The sequence below is a fragment of the Heptranchias perlo genome, chromosome 32 (genome assembly GCF_035084215.1).
Source record: "Heptranchias perlo isolate sHepPer1 chromosome 32, sHepPer1.hap1, whole genome shotgun sequence".
In the NCBI taxonomy this organism is placed as follows: domain Eukaryota; kingdom Metazoa; phylum Chordata; class Chondrichthyes; order Hexanchiformes; family Hexanchidae; genus Heptranchias; species Heptranchias perlo.
This window is the reverse complement of record NC_090356.1, coordinates 1,389,891-1,410,269: the sequence shown is the minus strand read 5'-3', so window position 1 is coordinate 1,410,269 and position 20,379 is coordinate 1,389,891. Positions and strand designations below refer to the sequence as shown.

General features: G+C 58.2%; 1 protein-coding gene across 1 annotated transcript in view; it reads right to left on the bottom strand.

Moving 5' to 3' along the window:
- The window catches only part of LOC137300779 (pleckstrin homology domain-containing family G member 5-like), a 97,158-nt gene that overhangs the window by 45,416 nt on the left and 31,363 nt on the right, over window positions 1-20,379 (bottom strand). The window contains exons 3-4 of the mRNA XM_067970040.1: window positions 3,936-4,065; window positions 770-872 (exon numbers count right to left, since the gene is read on the bottom strand). Coding sequence (XP_067826141.1) covers window positions 770-872; window positions 3,936-3,978 — 146 coding nt within the window. The 5' untranslated portion in view covers window positions 3,979-4,065. The remainder of the gene's footprint in view (window positions 1-769; window positions 873-3,935; window positions 4,066-20,379) is intronic.

Here is a 20,379-nt window from a genome sequence, read left to right as displayed (position 1 = left end):
ACGGTGTGGTCTGTGCGGACGGTGTGGTCAGTGTGGTCAGTGCGGACGGTGTGGTCTGTGCGGACGGTGTGGTCAGTGTGGTCAGTGCGGACGGTGTGGTCAGTGTGGTCGGTGTGGTCAGTGTGGTCAGTGCGGACGGTGTGGTCAGTGTGGTCAGTGCGGACGGTGTGGTCAGTGCGGACGGTGTGGTCAGTGCGGACGGTGCGGTCAGTGCGGACGGTGTGGTCTGTGCGGACGGTGTGGTCAGTGCGGACGGTGTGGTCAGTGCGGACGGTGTGGTCGGTGTGGTCTGTGCGGACGGTGTGGTCAGTGCGGACGGTGTGGTCAGTGCGGACGGTGTGGTCAGTGCGGACGGTGTGGTCAGTGCGGACGGTGTGGTCGGTGTGGTCAGTGCGGACGGTGTGGTCGGTGTGGTCAGTGTGGTCAGTGTGGTCAGTGCGGACGGTGTGGTCAGTGCGGACGGTGTGGTCTGTGCGGACGGTGTGGTCTGTGCGGACGGTGTGGTCAGTGCGGACGGTGTGGTCGGTGTGGTCTGTGCGGGCGGGTCAATCCTGTCACAGAGGGAGCTGACGGGATTCGCTCGGTGTCTGGGCCGTTCTGACCAATACCCTTCACAGTCTGTGCTCAATGTTCTAACGGTATTGCTTGGAATAAAACAAATGGTTTCAGGCGAAGCCTCAGATTTAAGTCACTGGTCTTTAGGTAAAACTGGACCGATCCCCTTCAGCAGACCACCCTGATCCTGGACAGATTCCTCACCACCTTTTACCTCTTTCCATCCATCCCATTCTCATGGTCTTCCTCCCTGTCGGATGAAGCTCTGGTCCGGGGTGGACAGGACCGTGTCGATACATTCCTGGCCAAAACGGACCCTGTGGCAACAACAGGAAGTTCTTGGTTTTCAAATCCCTCCTTCAAACATACACTTACTTTCCAGCTGGGTCACTGGGTCATGACCGGGTGCTCTCTCTCCCCCTAACCCAGGGGGCACTGACGGTAACTGTACCCCCCGTTTGCTGCCGTGGCACAGGAGGGCAGACGGCCTCTGTGGTGGGTGAGTTGGCACAGGCTGTGCTGGAAGTGACCGTTCCCTATGGACTGTGCTCGGGCTCTGCAGTAAATAAAACTGCTGTTTGGGCATCATCAAACTGACCTCCAACACATCAACCCACTCAACCACCAATCACAGAGCCAGTGCTGGGGGAGGGGCAGGAACAATCTCCAGCTAATAGGGAATTAGAGAGAAGCTCGAAACAGGAAGAGATTTAGAAAGAGTGCGAGGATGAGTAATGTTTACAGAGTGGGAGAGAGCAGGAGCACTGGATTATCTCCAACCTTGGCCATGTGTAACAATCACTTCTAACTGACTCTGGAAACAGACAGGAGGTGCCCAGGCAGTGGGGGCTGGGACATCGCAGAGTGTGCCCATAAACAGGGGCACACAGACACAGAACCTAACAGAAATACACAGCAAGAAGGCCTTCACAGACTTACTCTTTGGAGGTGGCACGACAAGTTGAGAAAGCTGTTAACACGCACATGGGATCCTGGGCTTTATTAATGGAGGCATTGAGTACAAAAACAAGGAAGTTATGCTAAACCTTTACAAAACACTGGTTAGGCCTCAGCTGGATTATTGTGTCCAGTTCTGGGCACCACACTTTAAGAAGGATGCGAGGGCTTCAGAGAGGGTGCAGAGGAGATTTGCTAGAATGGTTCCTGATACACTGGGTCCTGGACCAGGCCCAGGCTGGGACTCTCCATCGGGTCTGTTGGGTGGGTTACTCCAATGGGGTCAGGATTGGCGAATGGGCAAAGGTTTTTCAGGGCCTGTCTCTTTAAAACTTAGTCATTTTGCTTCTCGTTCAGCAGCCACTGGAAGCTGAAGTCTTCAAACTTCACCAGATAGAATGCTGGAAAATATCCTGTTACAGTCTCCCTGGGAACAGGCCCAAGGCAGAGTCCACAACACCAGCTTGCAACATGTGCTGACTTTGTGATTGGCTCAGCTTGTATTTGAGGATTCAGGATCCCGTTTAAATGGACAGGGGGCAGCAGGAAAGTCCCATCACAGGGACTGACTGGTTGTTCTCGATAGATTGTATTTAAAAACCATTTACAAAAATTAATTTAGTTCTTAGAATTGCAATCTTTAATTTTGTCTACACAAGGGGTTGGATAACTGTAAATATATAACTGTAAATATCACAATTAGATTATTTGCTTGTTTATTGTTTCTTTTAATAAATTTGCTTTAATAAATTTGCTTCATATTTTAATCTTTAAACAAGGTTTGATGAAATGCTCTACCATGTTATGCAGGCACGGACTAAATCCAGTAGCTAAAAGCAATCACCAGACAGGGTGTGCTGTTCTTTTCAAACACTGGGGTTCATTCCTCGAGGGACAGAATTGAAAAGCAGAGAAGTTATGTTAAACTTGTATAGAACCTTGGTCAGACCAGATTTGGAGTATTGTAAACAGTTCTGGTCTCCATATTATAAAAAGGATATAGAGGCACTGGAGAAGGTACAAAAAAGATTTACTAGGATGATACCAGAATTGAGAGGTCATAAATATCAGGAAAGATTGTACAGGCTGGGGCTCTTTTCTCTAGAAAAGAAAAGACTGAGGGGTGACCTGATCGAGGTCTTTAAGATTATGAAAGGGTTTGATAGGGTAGATGTAGAGAAAATGTTTCCACTTGTGGGGGAGACCAGAACTAAGGGTCATAAATATAAGATAATCAGTAATAAATCCAATAGGGAATTCAGGAGAAACGTCTTTCCCCAGAGAGTGGTGAGAATGTGGAACTCGCTCCCACAAGGAGTGGTTGAGGCGAATAGTATAGATACATTTAAGGATATACAAATAAACACTTGAGGGAGAAAGAATTAGAAGGATATGCTGACAGGGTTAGATGTAGGGAGGGAGGAGGCTCGTGTGGAGCATAAACACCGGCATAGACCCATTGGGCCGAATGGCCTGTTTCTGTGCTGTACACTCCATATAATTCTATGCTTCCTGTGTGCGGGAACATTTATTTGGACTTTGAAGTAAGGACAGGTACTTCGAGGGGACAGGGAATTAGGCTGCGTGCATCAGATGATTCAAAATACGAGAGACAAAATCATTTAGAAAGATCCAATCCCAAAATTAAACCAGTATACTAACTGAACAGTGGGGCAAAGGAGAGGCTCCCACTGGGGGTCCGGGTCGCTGGGGGACCGGGTCGCTGGGGGACTAGGGGGACCGGGTCGCTGGGGGAATGGGGGGACCGGGACGCTGGGGGACCGGGTCGCTGGGGGACTGGGTCGCTGGGGAAATGGGGGACCGGGTCGCTGGGGGACCGGGTCGCTGGGGGAATGGGGGGACCGCGACGCTGGGGGACCGGGTCGCTGGGGGAATGGGGGGACCGGGTCGCTGGGGGACCGGGTCGCTGGGGGACCGGGTCGCTGGGGGACCGGGTCGCTGGGGGACCGGGTCGCTGGGGGACCGCGACGCTGGGGGACCGGGTCGCTGGGGGAATGGGGGGACCGGGTCGCTGGGGGACCGGGTCGCTGGGGGACCGGGTCGCTGGGGGACCGGGTCGCTGGGGGACCGGGTCGCTGGGGGACTGGGGGGACCGGGTCGCTGGGGGACCGGGTCGCTGGGGGACCGGGTCGCTGGGGGACTGGGGGGACCGGGTCGCTGGGGGACCGGGTCGCTGGGGGACCGGGTCGCTGGGTCACTGTCGAGGCGGCTATCCTGCAGTGAACCTGTGGGAACTGATTGGTCCCTGCTGGTTGATCCTGGCTCCATACACACCCTGAGCTCCCACTCCTGCGTTACCGATGGCACCGACTGGCACTCGATGATGTGCCAACGCAGTCAAACAAGGCAAATCAAACAAAATGAGAAGTGAAAAAGTGGAAGGACATCATGGAGGGGCTGACCTTGAGGTGGAAGGTCAAAGCGGATGTGTCGGTCAAAGTGCATAGTGTCGTGGAGCTTGCTGTCACATGATGCACAGAGATTCAGTGGAGTTTGGTTGTTAATCTCTTGACAATCGCCATGGTGACAGACCTGAAAGAAAGAGGAATACTGTTAGCTCCCAGAAAACTGGATAAACGCGTCAAACGCAGAGCGGCCGTCAAACGCAGAGCGGCCCCCCAAACGCAGAGCGACCCCCCAAACGCAGAGCGACCGTCAAACGCAGAGCGACCGTCAAACGCAGAGCGACCCCCCAAACGCAGAGCGACCCCCCAAACGCAGAGCGACCGTCAAACACAGAGCGACCGTCAAACACAGAGCGACCCCCCAAACGCAGAGCGACCCCCCAAACGCAGAGCGACCGTCAAACGCAGAGCGACCCCCCAAACGCAGAGCGACCCCCCAAACGCAGAGCGACCGTCAAACGCAGAGCGACCCCCCAAACGCAGAGCGACCCCCCAAACGCAGAGCGACCGTCAAACGCAGAGCGACCGTCAAACACAGAGCGACCCCCCAAACGCAGAGCGACCCCCAAAACGCAGAGCGACCGTCAAACGCAGAGCGACCCCCCAAACGCAGAGCGACCCCCCAAACGCAGAGCGACCGTCAAACGCAGAGCGACCCCCAAACGCAGAGCGGCCCCCCAAACGCAGAGCGACCGTCAAACGCAGAGCGACCCCCCAAACGCAGAGCGACCCCCCAAACGCAGAGCGACCGTCAAACGCAGAGCGACCCCCCAAACGCAGAGCGACCCCCCAAACGCAGAGCGACCGTCAAACGCAGAGCGACCCCCCAAACGCAGAGCGACCCCCCAAACGCAGAGCGACCGTCAAACGCAGAGCGAAGCCCCAAACGCAGAGCGACCCCCCAAACGCAGAGCGGCCCCCCAAACGCAGAGCGACCGTCAAACGCAGAGCGACCCCCCAAACGCAGAGCGACCCCCCAAACGCAGAGCGAAGCCCCAAACGCAGAGCGACCGTCAAACGCAGAGCGACCCCCCAAACGCAGAGCGACCCCCCAAACGCAGAGCGGCCCCCCCAAACGCAGAGTGGCCCCCCCAAACGCAGAGCGAAGCCCCAAATGCAGAGCGATCGTCAAACGCAGAGCGACCCCCCAAACGCAGAGCGACCCCCAAACGCAGAGCGACCGTCAAACGCAGAGCGAAGTCCCAAACGCAGAGCGACCCCCCAAACGCAGAGCGACCCCCAAACGCAGAGCGACCCCCCAAACGCAGAGCGACCGTCAAACACAGAGCGACCCCCCAAACGCAGAGCGACCCCCCAAACGCAGAGCGAAGCCCCAAACGCAGAGCGACCCCTCAAACGCAGAGCGACCATCAAACGCAGAGCGACCTCCCAAACGCAGAGCGACCCCCCAAACGCAGGGCGACCCCCCAAACACAGAGCGACCATCAAACGCAGGGCGACCCCTCAAACGCAGAGCGACCATCAAACGCAGAGCGACCCCCCAAATGCAGAGCGACCCCCCAAACGCAGGGCGACCCCTCAAACACAGAGCGACCATCAAACGCAGAGCGACCCCTCAAACGCAGAGCGACCATCAAACGCAGAGCGACCCCCCAAACGCAGAGCGACCCCCCAAACGCAGGGCGACCCCCCAAACGCAGAGCGACCCCTCAAACGCAGAGCGACCATCAAACGCAGAGCGACGCCCCAAACGCAGAGCGACCCCCCCAAACGCAGAGCGACCGTCAAACACAGAGCGACCGTCAAACACAGAGCGACCGTCAAACGCAGAGCGACCCCTCAAACACGGAGCAACCGTCAAACACAGAGCGACCCCCCAAACGCAGAGCGACCCCCCAAACGCAGGGCGACCCCTCAAACACAGAGCGACCATCAAACACAGAGCGACCCCCCAAACGCAGAGCGACCCCTCAAACACAGAGCGACCATCAAACACGAAGCGACCCCCCAAACGCAGAGCGACCCCCCCAAACGCAGAGCGACCCCCCAAACGCAGAGCGACCGTCAAACGCAGAGCGACCCCCCAAACGCAGAGCGACCCCCCAAACGCAGAGCGACCCCCCAAACGCAGAGCGACCGTCAAACACAGAGCGACCCCCCAAACGCAGAGCGACCCCCAAAACGCAGAGCGACCGTCAAACGCAGAGCGACCCCCCAAACGCAGAGCGACCCCGCAAACGCAGAGCGACCGTCAAACGCAGAGCGACCCCCAAACGCAGAGCGACCCCCCAAACGCAGAGCGGCCCCCCAAACGCAGAGCGACCGTCAAACGCAGAGCGACCCCCCAAACGCAGAGCGACCCCCCAAACGCAGAGCGACCCCCCAAACGCAGAGCGACCGTCAAACGCAGAGCGACCCCCCAAACGCAGAGCGACCCCCCAAACGCAGAGCGACCGTCAAACGCAGAGCGACCCCCCAAACGCAGAGCGACCGTCAAACGCAGAGCGAAGCCCCAAACGCAGAGCGACCCCCCAAACGCAGAGCGGCCCCCCAAACGCAGAGCGGCCCCCCAAACGCAGAGCGACCGTCAAACGCAGAGCGACCCCCCAAACGCAGAGCGACCCCCCAAACGCAGAGCGAAGCCCCAAACGCAGAGCGACCGTCAAACGCAGAGCGACCCCCCAAACGCAGAGCGACCCCCCAAACGCAGAGCGGCCCCCCCAAACGCAGAGTGGCCCCCCCAAACGCAGAGCGACCCCCCCAAACGCAGAGCGAAGCCCCAAATGCAGAGCGATCGTCAAACGCAGAGCGACCCCCCAAACGCAGAGCGACCCCCAAACGCAGAGCGACCGTCAAACGCAGAGCGACCCCCAAACGCAGAGCGACCGTCAAACGCAGAGCGAAGTCCCAAACGCAGAGCGACCCCCCAAACGCAGAGCGACCCCCAAACGCAGAGCGACCCCCCAAACGCAGAGCGACCGTCAAACACAGAGCGACCCCCCAAACGCAGAGCGACCCCCCAAACGCAGAGCGACCCCCCAAACGCAGAGCGACCCCCCAAACGCAGAGCGACCGTCAAACGCAGAGCGACCCCCCAAACGCAGAGCGACCCCCCAAACGCAGAGCGACCGTCAAACGCAGAGCGAAGCCCCAAACGCAGAGCGACCCCCCAAACGCAGAGCGGCCCCCCAAACGCAGAGCGACCGTCAAACGCAGAGCGACCCCCCAAACGCAGAGCGACCCCCCAAACGCAGAGCGAAGCCCCAAACGCAGAGCGACCGTCAAACGCAGAGCGACCCCCCAAACGCAGAGCGACCCCCCAAACGCAGAGCGGCCCCCCCAAACGCAGAGTGGCCCCCCCAAACGCAGAGCGAAGCCCCAAATGCAGAGCGATCGTCAAACGCAGAGCGACCCCCCAAACGCAGAGCGACCCCCAAACGCAGAGCGACCGTCAAACGCAGAGCGAAGTCCCAAACGCAGAGCGACCCCCCAAACGCAGAGCGACCCCCAAACGCAGAGCGACCCCCCAAACGCAGAGCGACCGTCAAACACAGAGCGACCCCCCAAACGCAGAGCGACCCCCCAAACGCAGAGCGAAGCCCCAAACGCAGAGCGACCCCTCAAACGCAGAGCGACCATCAAACGCAGAGCGACCTCCCAAACGCAGAGCGACCCCCCAAACGCAGGGCGACCCCCCAAACACAGAGCGACCATCAAACGCAGGGCGACCCCTCAAACGCAGAGCGACCATCAAACGCAGAGCGACCCCCCAAATGCAGAGCGACCCCCCAAACGCAAGGCGACCCCTCAAACACAGAGCGACCATCAAACGCAGAGCGACCCCTCAAACGCAGAGCGACCATCAAACGCAGAGCGACCCCCCAAACGCAGAGCGACCCCCCAAACGCAGGGCGACCCCCCAAACGCAGAGCGACCCCTCAAACGCAGAGCGACCATCAAACGCAGAGCGACGCCCCAAACGCAGAGCGACCCCCCCAAACGCAGAGCGACCGTCAAACACAGAGCGACCGTCAAACACAGAGCGACCGTCAAACGCAGAGCGACCCCTCAAACACGGAGCAACCGTCAAACACAGAGCGACCCCCCAAACGCAGAGCGACCCCCCAAACGCAGGGCGACCCCTCAAACACAGAGCGACCATCAAACACAGAGCGACCCCCCAAACGCAGAGCGACCCCTCAAACACAGAGCGACCATCAAACACGAAGCGACCCCCCAAACGCAGAGCGACCCCCCCAAACGCAGAGCGACCCCCCAAACGCAGAGCGACCGTCAAACGCAGAGCGACCCCCCAAACGCAGAGCGACCCCCCAAACGCAGAGCGACCCCCCAAACGCAGAGCGACCGTCAAACGCAGAGCGACCGTCAAACACAGAGCGACCCCCCAAACGCAGAGCGACCCCCAAAACGCAGAGCGACCGTCAAACGCAGAGCGACCCCCCAAACGCAGAGCGACCCCGCAAACGCAGAGCGACCGTCAAACGCAGAGCGACCCCCAAACGCAGAGCGACCCCCCAAACGCAGAGCGGCCCCCCAAACGCAGAGCGACCGTCAAACGCAGAGCGACCCCCCAAACGCAGAGCGACCCCCCAAACGCAGAGCGACCCCCCAAACGCAGAGCGACCGTCAAACGCAGAGCGACCCCCCAAACGCAGAGCGACCCCCCAAACGCAGAGCGACCGTCAAACGCAGAGCGACCCCCCAAACGCAGAGCGACCGTCAAACGCAGAGCGAAGCCCCAAACGCAGAGCGACCCCCCAAACGCAGAGCGGCCCCCCAAACGCAGAGCGGCCCCCCAAACGCAGAGCGACCGTCAAACGCAGAGCGACCCCCCAAACGCAGAGCGACCCCCCAAACGCAGAGCGAAGCCCCAAACGCAGAGCGACCGTCAAACGCAGAGCGACCCCCCAAACGCAGAGCGACCCCCCAAACGCAGAGCGGCCCCCCCAAACGCAGAGTGGCCCCCCCAAACGCAGAGCGACCCCCCCAAACGCAGAGCGAAGCCCCAAATGCAGAGCGATCGTCAAACGCAGAGCGACCCCCCAAACGCAGAGCGACCCCCAAACGCAGAGCGACCGTCAAACGCAGAGCGACCCCCAAACGCAGAGCGACCGTCAAACGCAGAGCGAAGTCCCAAACGCAGAGCGACCCCCCAAACGCAGAGCGACCCCCAAACGCAGAGCGACCCCCCAAACGCAGAGCGACCGTCAAACACAGAGCGACCCCCCAAACGCAGAGCGACCCCCCAAACGCAGAGCGAAGCCCCAAACGCAGAGCGACCCCTCAAACGCAGAGCGACCATCAAACGCAGAGCGACCTCCCAAACGCAGAGCGACCCCCCAAACGCAGGGCGACCCCCCAAACGCAGGGCGACCCCCCAAACACAGAGCGACCATCAAACGCAGGGCGACCCCTCAAACGCAGAGCGACCATCAAACGCAGAGCGACCCCCCAAATGCAGAGCGACCCCCCAAACGCAGGGCGACCCCTCAAACACAGAGCGACCATCAAACGCAGAGCGACCCCTCAAACGCAGAGCGACCATCAAACGCAGAGCGACCCCCCAAACGCAGAGCGACCCCCCAAACGCAGGGCGACCCCCCAAACGCAGAGCGACCCCTCAAACGCAGAGCGACCATCAAACGCAGAGCGACGCCTCAAACGCAGAGCGACCCCCCCAAACGCAGAGCGACCGTCAAACACAGAGCGACCGTCAAACACAGAGCGACCATCAAACGCAGAGCGACCCCTCAAACACGGAGCAACCGTCAAACACAGAGCGACCCCCCAAACGCAGAGCGACCCCCCAAACGCAGGGCGACCCCTCAAACACAGAGCGACCATCAAACACAGAGCGACCCCCCAAACGCAGAGCGACCCCTCAAACACAGAGCGACCATCAAACACGAAGCGACCCCCCAAACGCAGAGCGACCCCCCCAAACGCAGAGCGACCGTCAAACGCAGAGCGACCCCCCAAACGCAGAGCGACCATCAAACGCAGAGCGACCCCCCAAACGCAGAGCGACGCCCCAAACGCAGAGCGACCGTCAAACACAGAGCGACCGTCAAACACAGAGCGACCCCCCAAACACAGAGCGACCCCCCAAACGCAGAGCGACCCCCCAAACGCAGAGCGACCGTCAAACGCAGAGCGACCCCCCAAACGCAGAGCGACCCCCCAAACGCAGAGCGACCCCCCAAACGCAGAGCGACCGTCAAACGCAGAGCGACCGTCAAACACAGAGCGACCCCCCAAACGCAGAGCGACCCCCAAAACGCAGAGCGACCGTCAAACGCAGAGCGACCCCCCAAACGCAGAGCGACCCCGCAAACGCAGAGCGACCGTCAAACGCAGAGCGACCCCCAAACGCAGAGCGACCCCCCAAACGCAGAGCGGCCCCCCAAACGCAGAGCGACCGTCAAACGCAGAGCGACCCCCCAAACGCAGAGCGACCCCCCAAACGCAGAGCGACCGTCAAACGCAGAGCGACCCCCCCAAACGCAGAGCGACCGTCAAACGCAGAGCGACCCCCCAAACGCAGAGCGACCCCCCAAACGCAGAGCGACCGTCAAACGCAGAGCGACCCCCCAAACGCAGAGCGACCCCCCAAACGCAGAGCGACCGTCAAACGCAGAGCGAAGCCCCAAACGCAGAGCGACCCCCCAAACGCAGAGCGGCCCCCCAAACGCAGAGCGACCGTCAAACGCAGAGCGACCCCCCAAACGCAGAGCGACCCCCCAAACGCAGAGCGAAGCCCCAAACGCAGAGCGACCGTCAAACGCAGAGCGACCCCCCAAACGCAGAGCGGCCCCCCCAAACGCAGAGTGGCCCCCCAAATGCAGTGTGACCCCCCCAAACGCAGAGCGAAGCCCCAAATGCAGAGCGATCGTCAAACGCAGAGCGACCCCCCAAACGCAGAGCGACCCCCAAACGCAGAGCGACCGTCAAACGCAGAGCGAAGTCCCAAACGCAGAGCGACCCCCCAAACGCAGAACGACCCCCAAACGCAGAGCGACCCCCCAAACGCAGAGCGACCGTCAAACACAGAGCGACCCCCCAAACGCAGAGCGACCCCCCAAACGCAGAGCGAAGCCCCAAACGCAGAGCGACCCCTCAAACGCAGAGCGACCATCAAACGCAGAGCGACCTCCCAAACGCAGAGCGACCCCCCAAACGCAGGGCGACCCCCCAAACACAGAGCGACCATCAAACGCAGAGCGACCCCTCAAACGCAGAGCGACCATCAAACGCAGAGCGACCCCCCAAATGCAGAGCGACCCCCCAAACGCAGGGCGACCCCTCAAACACAGAGCGACCATCAAACGCAGAGCGACCCCTCAAACGCAGAGCGACCATCAAACGCAGAGCGACCCCCCAAACGCAGAGCGACCCCCCAAACGCAGGGCGACCCCCCAAACGCAGAGCGACCCCTCAAACGCAGAGCGACCATCAAACGCAGAGCGACGCCCCAAACGCAGAGCGACCCCCCCAAACGCAGAGCGACCGTCAAACACAGAGCGACCGTCAAACACAGAGCGACCATCAAACGCAGAGCGACCCCTCAAACACGGAGCAACCGTCAAACACAGAGCGACCCCCCAAACGCAGAGCGACCCCCCAAACGCAGAGCGACCCCTCAAACACGGAGCAACCGTCAAACACAGAGCGACCCCCCAAACGCAGAGCGACCCCCCAAACGCAGAGCGACCCCTCAAACACAGAGCGACCATCAAACACAGAGCGACCCCCCAAACGCAGAGCGACCCCCCAAACGCAGAGCGACCCCTCAAACACAGAGCGACCATCAAACACAGAGCGACCCCCCAAACGCAGAGCGACCCCTCAAACACAGAGCGACCATCAAACACGAAGCGACCCCCCAAACGCAGAGCGACCCCCCCAAACGCAGAGCGACCGTCAAACGCAGAGCGACCCCCCAAACGCAGAGTGACCATCAAACACGAAGCGACCCCCCAAACGCAGAGCGACCCCCCCAAACGCAGAGCGACCATCAAACGCAGAGCGACCCCCCAAACGCAGAGCGACGCCCCAAACACAGAGCGACCATCAAACACGAAGCGACCCCCCAAACGCAGAGCGACCCCCCCAAACGCAGAGCGACCATCAAACGCAGAGCGACCCCCCAAACGCAGAGCGACGCCCCAAACACAGAGCGACCGTCAAACGCAGAGCGACCCCCCAAACACAGAGCGACCCCCCAAACGCAGAGCGACCCCCCAAACGCAGAGCGACGCCCCAAACGCAGAGCGACGGTCAAACGCAGAGCGACCCCCCCAATTACTGGAGCTGTGTCTGCTCAGAGGAGTGTCGTCCATGCATTGGAACTGTATCTACTCAGCTACAGGTCCAGAGTTTAAACCAGTCCGAACACAGAGGAGGTGAGATCTGCTTTTTAAATTATTTTTGCTTTGAGGGTCAGGCACTGGGAGTCGGGCAAGTTTTATATTTACAAAAGGCGACTTTGTAACGATTGCAGCAAAATGATGTCAAATTGTGTGTGCCTGTGTAAACAGGGTGTCCGTGTGAGGCAGTGTGGGGGTGGACACAGTGAGGAACGAGGGCTGTTTCTCCGAGGGACGAGCCCCCGAGGAAGAAATGGCCATTTGTTCAAATCCTGTTCCTGCAAATTTCAAACTCTTTGGGGCTGGGAAATAGAAACTGAGACCCTCCCTCCCCCTCCTCCCTCACCCTCTCACTCCTCACCCCCCTCCCTCACCCTCTCACTCCTCCCCTTCACACTCCTCCCTCACCCTCCCTCCTCCCTCCCTCCCTCCCCTTCACACTCCTCCCTCACCCTCCCTCCTCCCTCACCCTCACCCTCCCACTCCTCCCTCACCCTCCTCCCTTCCCCCTTCCTCCCCTCCCTCCCCTTACCCTCCCCCACCCTCCCACTCCTGCCCCACTCTCCCTCAACCTCCCCCTCCCTCAACCCTCCCCCAACACCCACCCTCCCTCACCAACTCTCCTCCTCCCTCATCTACCCTCCCCCTCATTCTCCCCATCCCCCCCACCTTACCATGGTTACACACCCCATCTGTTACAGGCAGATACGAGACACCTAAGACTCAGTGAGGTCCTGGACCTACCTGTGGGACTCGAAGTCCTATTGCTGCCAGGTCGGGTTTTCTTCCTCAATTCCACTTTTGATCACCATTCGAAACCCCAAACACACAGTGTGACCCCTGCACTTCCCCCAGACGCCCAGTCTTTAGTTTGGGTGTCCTTCCTCACCAGATGTTTTTGCCGAGAACCCTTTTCTCACACATAGTGGGTGTCGTTCCCCTGGCCCCCATCCCCTGGCCCCCATCCCCTGGCCCCCATCCCCTGGCCCCCATCCCCTGGCCCCCATCCCCTGGCCCCCATCCCCTGGCCCCCATCCCCTCGCCCCCATCCCCTGGCCCCCATCCCCTCGCCCCCATCCCCTCGCCCCCATCCCCTGGCCCCCATCCCCTGGCCCCCATCCCCTCGCCCCCATCCCCTGGCCCCCATCCCCTCGCCCCCATCCCCTGGCCCCCATCCCCTGGCCCCCATCCCCTGGCCCCCATCCCCTGGCCCCCATCCTCTGGCCCCCATCCCCTGGCCCCCATCCCCTGGCCCCCATCCCCTCGCCCTATCAGCAGGGTCTGCCCCTCTCCCAACATGCTGTGAAAATTGGAATTCATCCCCTCGAATAAATAGCTTCAAAAGCTTCCCTTGTTTCAGTTCCCAGGACAGAGTCTGGAGTCTCGGAGCAATGCAGCAGAACAGTCATAAATTTACAATGGGTGGAGGGACGGTGTCAGGACCACAGAGGGAGAGACAGGACTAGCGATTAATTTAATGTCAAAATACAGTGACTGGGACCGCCCTTTAAACACTGTTGGCGGTTTCGGTTTGTAGTGACCAGTTCTGAGTTCAGTACAGTACGACCAGACCATGCACCTCACAAAGAAACTCCACTACCTGCCCCCAATTAATATCCCCTCTACACTGTCCCATCAAACACTCCCAGGGCAGGTACAGGGTTAGATACAGAGTAAAGCTCCCTCTACACTGTCCCATCAAACACTCCCAGGGCAGGTACAGTGCGGGTTAGATACAGAGTAAAGCTCCCTCTACACTGTCCCATCAAACACTCCCAGGGCAGGTACAGCACAGGTTAGATACAGAGTAAAGCTCCCTCTACACTGTCCCATCAAACACTCCCAGGGCAGGTACAGCACGGGTTAGATACAGAGTAAAGCTCCCTCTCCATTGCCCGATCTGGGCTGTGGGTCAGGGTGCAGCATGTGGTGGAACTCACTGATGGCCTTCTTTTGTGAAGCACAGCGTTGACACACCCTGCTCCTGAGGACGAGCAGGGGCGAGGGAGGGGGTGAGTGGGATGGGGGGCGAGAGAGGGTAGGAACGCCTCGCTCTGTACACTGTGGTACAGATGAGAGCCTGTCTCCCTCCATTGCTTCTCCTACTCTTTTTCCAAAAAACCCAGGGGATCCCCAATGGAAAACCCATTTGTTTCTGCTGTACAATTGGGGTGTGAGGGGGAATTACACCCACAACAAAAGGCTCAAATCTAGACGGTAATGCAGCAATCAACAGGGGAAAAAATCACCCTAATTATCTGAGGAATAAAGAAAGAACTGACAAAGAACTCGCCGGGCTCTTTAAATTGATTGCTACCTGAACATGATCTATTTTGAGCGACCGTTGATATATACTGGAATGTGATTGGACGCAAATGAGGCAATAATTAGACACGTTGGAAAGTTTGGCCACTCGGTGTCGATATCCCTGCAGAGCAAACCCCCAGAGCCTTCTCCATCACCCCCCCCCACTGTAAACCCCACCAACCCCCAGAGCCTTCTCCATCACCCCCCCCCCCACTGTAAACCCCACCAACCCCCAGAGCCTTCTCCATCACCCCCCCCCCTGTAAACCCCACCAACCCCCAGAGCCTTCTCCATCACCCCCCCCCCTGTAAACCCCACCAACCCCCAGAGCCTTCTCCATCACCCCCCCACTGTAAACCCCACCAACCCCCAGAGCCTTCTCCATCACCCCCCCCCCTGTAAACCCCACCAACCCCCAGAGCCTTCTCCATCACCCCCCCACTGTAAACCCCACCAACCCCCAGAGCCTTCTCCATCACCCCCCCCCCTGTAAACCCCACCAACCCCCAGAGCCTTCTCCCTCACCCCCCCCCACTGTAAACCCCACCAACCCCCAGAGCCTTCTCCATCACCCCCCCCCCCTGTAAACCCCACCAACCCCCAGAGCCTTCTCCCTCACCCCCCCCCACTGTAAACCCCACCAACCCCCAGAGCCTTCTCCATCACCCCCCCCCACTGTAAACCCCACCAACCCCCAGAGTCTTCTCCATCACCCCCCCCACTGTAAACCCCACCAACCCCCAGAGCCTTCTCCATCACCCCCCCACTGTAAACCCCACCAACCCCCAGAGTCTTCTCCATCACCCCCCCACTGTAAACCCCACCAACCCCCAGAGTCTTCTCCATCACCCCCCCCCTGTAAACCCCACCAACCCCCAGAGCCTTCTCCATCACCCCCCCACTGTAAACCCCACCAACCCCCAGAGTCTTCTCCATCACCAGCACCCCCCAACCTGTAAATCCCGCAGAGCCCCAAGTTGGAGGAGGCCGGTCAGGGTCATATTTCAGAGCGTTCCCCTGGTTCGGGGTAAGTGGCTGGAGGTGGTGTCACTGGGCAGTGGGTGTTTGACCTTTGCCCCCCCCGACCCCGCACCCCCCCCTCCCCTGTTGGCTGCAGTGATGGTCTCAGTGAGCAGGGGCAGACTGGGCACTGATTCTGTCTTTATACAGAAGGGGCGGGGAGCTGGCACCCAGTGAGTGGTCTGTAGGGGGCTGGAAGCAGAGTTGGTCTGTGTAAGTCAGAAATCCGCCCAATTTTATAATTAGCCAGAGCATTAAGTAAATGCTCCCATTGACAGGCTGTAACCCAGAGCTCGGGCCTACAGCTGGAGAGAGAGGATGAATGGAGCTATTTCAAAGCTCAACCAGGTCAGAGAACGGGCAGCTGTGTAAATATTGCGTCTCTCCCAGTAACTCAGTACACCAATAATAATATCATTATCAATGGGCTCGACAAACAGGCCCAACCTCAGCCGCCAGGTCTGCCCAGGAGCAGCCCACTCAGACAGGGAGCACGCAGTGTCCATTCACCGTCAGTGCTACACTCACACTCAGCTTTGGAGCTCGAGCTTCCCTTCTTATTCCAGTTTTCTCCCTCCTCTCCTGAACGTGCTGACTCTTACTCCCTACAATACCAGCAACCTGCCCTTTGCTATTGTACTTGACTGGCCAACCCACATCTGTGAGTCACAACACCTCGTCAATAAACAACCATCGGATTCTGGACATACTGGAGCACAAAAATCTAGGCTGTCACACCCAGGGCAGTACTGAGGGAGCGCCGCACTGTCGGAGGGTCAGTACTGAGGGAGCGCCGCACTGTCGGAGGGTCAGTACTGAGGGAGCGCCGCACTGTCGGAGGGTCAGTACTGAGGGAGCGCCGCACTGTCGGAGGGTCAGTACTGAGGGAGCGCCGCACTGTCGGAGGGTCAGTACTGAGGGAGCGCCGCACTGTCGGAGGGGCAGTACTGAGGGAGCGCCGCACTGTCGGAGGGGCAGTACTGAGGGAGTGCTGCACTGTCGGAGGGTCAGTACTGAGGGAGCGCCGCACTGTCGGAGGGTCAGTACTGAGGGAGCGCTGCACTGTCGGAGGGTCAGTACTGAGGGAGCGCTGCACTGTCGGAGGGTCAGTACTGAGGGAGCGCCGCACTGTCGGAGGGTCAGTACTGAGGGAGCGCCGCACTGTCGGAGGGTCAGTACTGAGGGAGCGCCGCACTGTCGGAGGGGCAGTACTGAGGGAGCGCCGCACTGTCGGAGGGGCAGTACTGAGGGAGCGCCGCACTGTCGGAGGGGCAGTACTGAGGGAGCGCTGCACTGTCAGAGGTGCCATCTTTCGGATGAGACGTTAAACCCAGGTCCCGTCTGCCCTCTCGCGTGGATGTAAAAGATCCCACGGCCATTATTTCAAAGAAGAGCAGGGGGAGAGTTCTCCCCAGTGTCCTGGGGCCAATATGTATCCTTCAACTAACACCTAAAAAAACAGATTATCTGGTCATTATCTCATTGCTGTTTGTGGGATCTTGCTGTGCGCAAATTGGCTGCCACGTTTCCTACATTACAACAGTGACTACACTTCAAAATACTTCATTGGCTGTAAAGCGCTTTGGGACGTCCTGAGGTCATGAAAGGCGCCATATAAATGCAAATATTTCTATTTTTCTTTTATACGCTGTGGAGTTAGAGAGAGGGGAAATCAGCCAGGGTTCCTGCTCCTGATCACTGTCCACTGACCCCTGTTGGAGAGTGGGTGTGTGTAGATGTAGATAAGGTCAGGATCAGACTTGATGAGAAGTAAAAAGGTTTTTGTTTGCTGGTCTGTGAATAATGCAGAAATTGATTGTGATTTTGCAGAGTGATTACAGAACCATGAGCCAGTGATCAAACATCATGACCGACCCATCCATCCGACTGATCGCCAGGGTTATTCATCTGTAAATTCTGCATCTGCAATAAACGAATGCATCACAGAACAGAGCCAATCACCAGACTCCGTGGTCTGCCCCTTTATATTCCACAACCATTTCATGATGTGGTTCTGCTGATCCAGTTTGCATCCGGCTGCTGTTAGACCTGTCGCCTTTGTCCAGTTTGCAAAGTGAGATAGCGAGAAACAGAGAGATAGGCAGAGAGAGCGACAGAGGGGGAGAGAGAGAGCGACAGAGGGGGAGAGAGAGAGCGACAGAGGGGGAGAGAGAGAGCGACAGAGGGGGAGAGAGGGAGCGACAGAGGGGGAGAGAGCGACAGAGGGGGAGAGAGCGACAGAGGGGGAGAGAGAGACAGAGGGGGAGAGAGAGAGCGACAGAGGGGGAGAGAGAGAGCGACAGAGGGGGAGAGAGAGAGCGACAGAGGGGGAGAGAGAGAGCGACAGAGGGGGAGAGAGCGACAGAGGGGGAGAGAGAGAGCGACAGAGGGGGAGAGAGAGAGCGACAGAGGGGGAGAGAGCGACAGAGGGGGAGAGAGCGACAGAGGGGGAGAGAGAGAGCGACAGAGGGGGAGAGAGCGACAGAGGGGGAGAGAGCGACAGAGGGGGAGAGAGAGAGCGACAGAGGGGGAGAGAGCGACAGAGGGGGAGAGAGAGAGCGACAGAGGGGGAGAGAGCGACAGAGGGGGAGAGAGCGACAGAGGGGGAGAGAGCGACAGAGGGGGAGAGAGAGAGCGACAGAGGGGGAGAGAGACAGAGAGAGAGAGCGAGAGAGAGTGGAACAGACAGAGAGAGGGAGACAGAGAGTGATAGAGGAAGAGAGACAGAAAGTGACATAGGGAGAGAAACAAAAACAGAGAAAGGGAGATAGAGAGGAAGAGAAACAGTAAAAGAAAGAGAGAATGTGAGGAATGGACAGAGAGAATGGCAAAGAAATAGAAAGCAAGAGAGCAACAGACGCAGAATGCCTCTCTCTAAATGACACACAGTGCGGGAGCAGCAGGACAGAACATAATGTGCACTGAGAGCTGGCTCTGTGTGGTCAGCTCCCAGAGCAGGCCAGCCTCAAACACTGAATGCACTGGAGCTATTCCACCACATTGACTGCACCGGGGCTCGTACTACAGGGTACAGAGCAGCTCTCAGACCCCACACAGAACCCCAACACAGGCCAGCGATTACACCGGCCAGTGTCTCACAGCAGGGGGAATATGGGACCTGAACACCAGCGAGTCAGCACCTTCAGGGGGGGAGGGAGAAAAGGGGAAAGTAAATGAGAAAATGTTATAAGCTCCCCAGGGTTAGGGGCCCAGCTGCTCCTGAGTCTGCTGATCAGCGACCGATACAGCTCGTCCACAGGTATCGACTCAGACTGAGTCAGATCAAAAACACAGGTCAAGTAAGGGCAGGGGAGAGCTGCGTTCCAGAGCCTGGGGAGCAGCAGGCAGTGAACTCGAAGTAGGAAAGTGTTTCCTGGCTGTACCAGGGCCTTACTGTGTCATTACCAGATCCATATCTTAGGAAGATAGCAGGAAGCTTCGCTCAACCCTGGTCGGCTCAGGTTGCTCTGCGATCACTCACTGAAGAGGTGAAGGATGCCCAGTCTCCACGGACAAAGCTTCGGTCCAACCAGCAATACAACAGGCGCTGGAGAATTCTGTGTCCGAGCCCACAGGCTGCTGTAACTCTGCCTGCCTGTATCTCTCTCCCACCAACCCCCCGTCCCACCTCACTGCTGTGGTTTCACTGTCACTTCAGCCCAAGGCTCTCAATGTTACATCACTGCCACACGATACACCTGACACCACGCGGGCTCCCCATCAATTTATCATCAGCACAATACGAGCTGTGCCGTCCTCCACAGAGAGGCCCAGTCACTGTGCACAATCTCTCACCTACATCTCACAGGCACAGCTAAAGTAACAAAGTTCTCATGTTGGGAATCTTCAGAACTCCAGTCCCTCGGGTTTTCACTCTGCCAGGTCACCAACACAACAGATAAAACCAAGAGAGCCATTCAAACATTGGAGAGTGAGCTCATTCCAAAACAACAAAGAGCAGCAAGCATCATGGTATCGTTTAAATAGTCAGACGTTGCTAAACTCTCACTAACAGGCCTCAGTGTAAATTATCACTAACAGGCCTCAGTGTAAATTATCACTAACAGGCCTCAGTGTAAATTATCACTAACAGGCCTCAGTGTAAATTATCACTAACAGGCCTCAGTGTAAATTATCACTAACAGGCCTCAGTGTAAATTATCACTAACAGGCCTCAGTGTAAATTATCACTAACAGGCCTCAGTGTAAACTCTCACTAACAGGCCTCAGTGTAAACTCTCACTAACAGGCCTCAGTGTAAATTATCACTAACAGGCCTCAGTGTAAATTATCACTAACAGGCCTCAGTGTAAACTCTCACTAACAGGCCTCAGTGTAAACTCTCACTAACAGGCCTCAGTGTAAATTATCACTAACAGGCCTCAGTGTAAATTATCACTAACAGGCCTCAGTGTAAATTATCACTAACAGGCCTCAGTGTAAATTATCACTAACAGGCCTCAGTGTAAACTCTCACTAACAGGCCTCAGTGTAAACTCTCACTAACAGTCCTCAGTGTAAACTCTCACTAACAGGCCTCAGTGTAAACTCTCACTAACAGGCCTCAGTGTAAATTATCACCAACAGGCCTCAGTGTAAACTCTCACTAACAGGCCTCGGTGTAAATTATCACTAACAGGCCTCAGTGTAAATTATCACTAACAGGCCTCAGTGAGGGGGTAACGAGCCCAATTATACAGGGTGCTGAGGGGGGTAATTAGCCCAGTTATACAGGGTGCTGAGGGGTAAATAACCCAAACCATTAC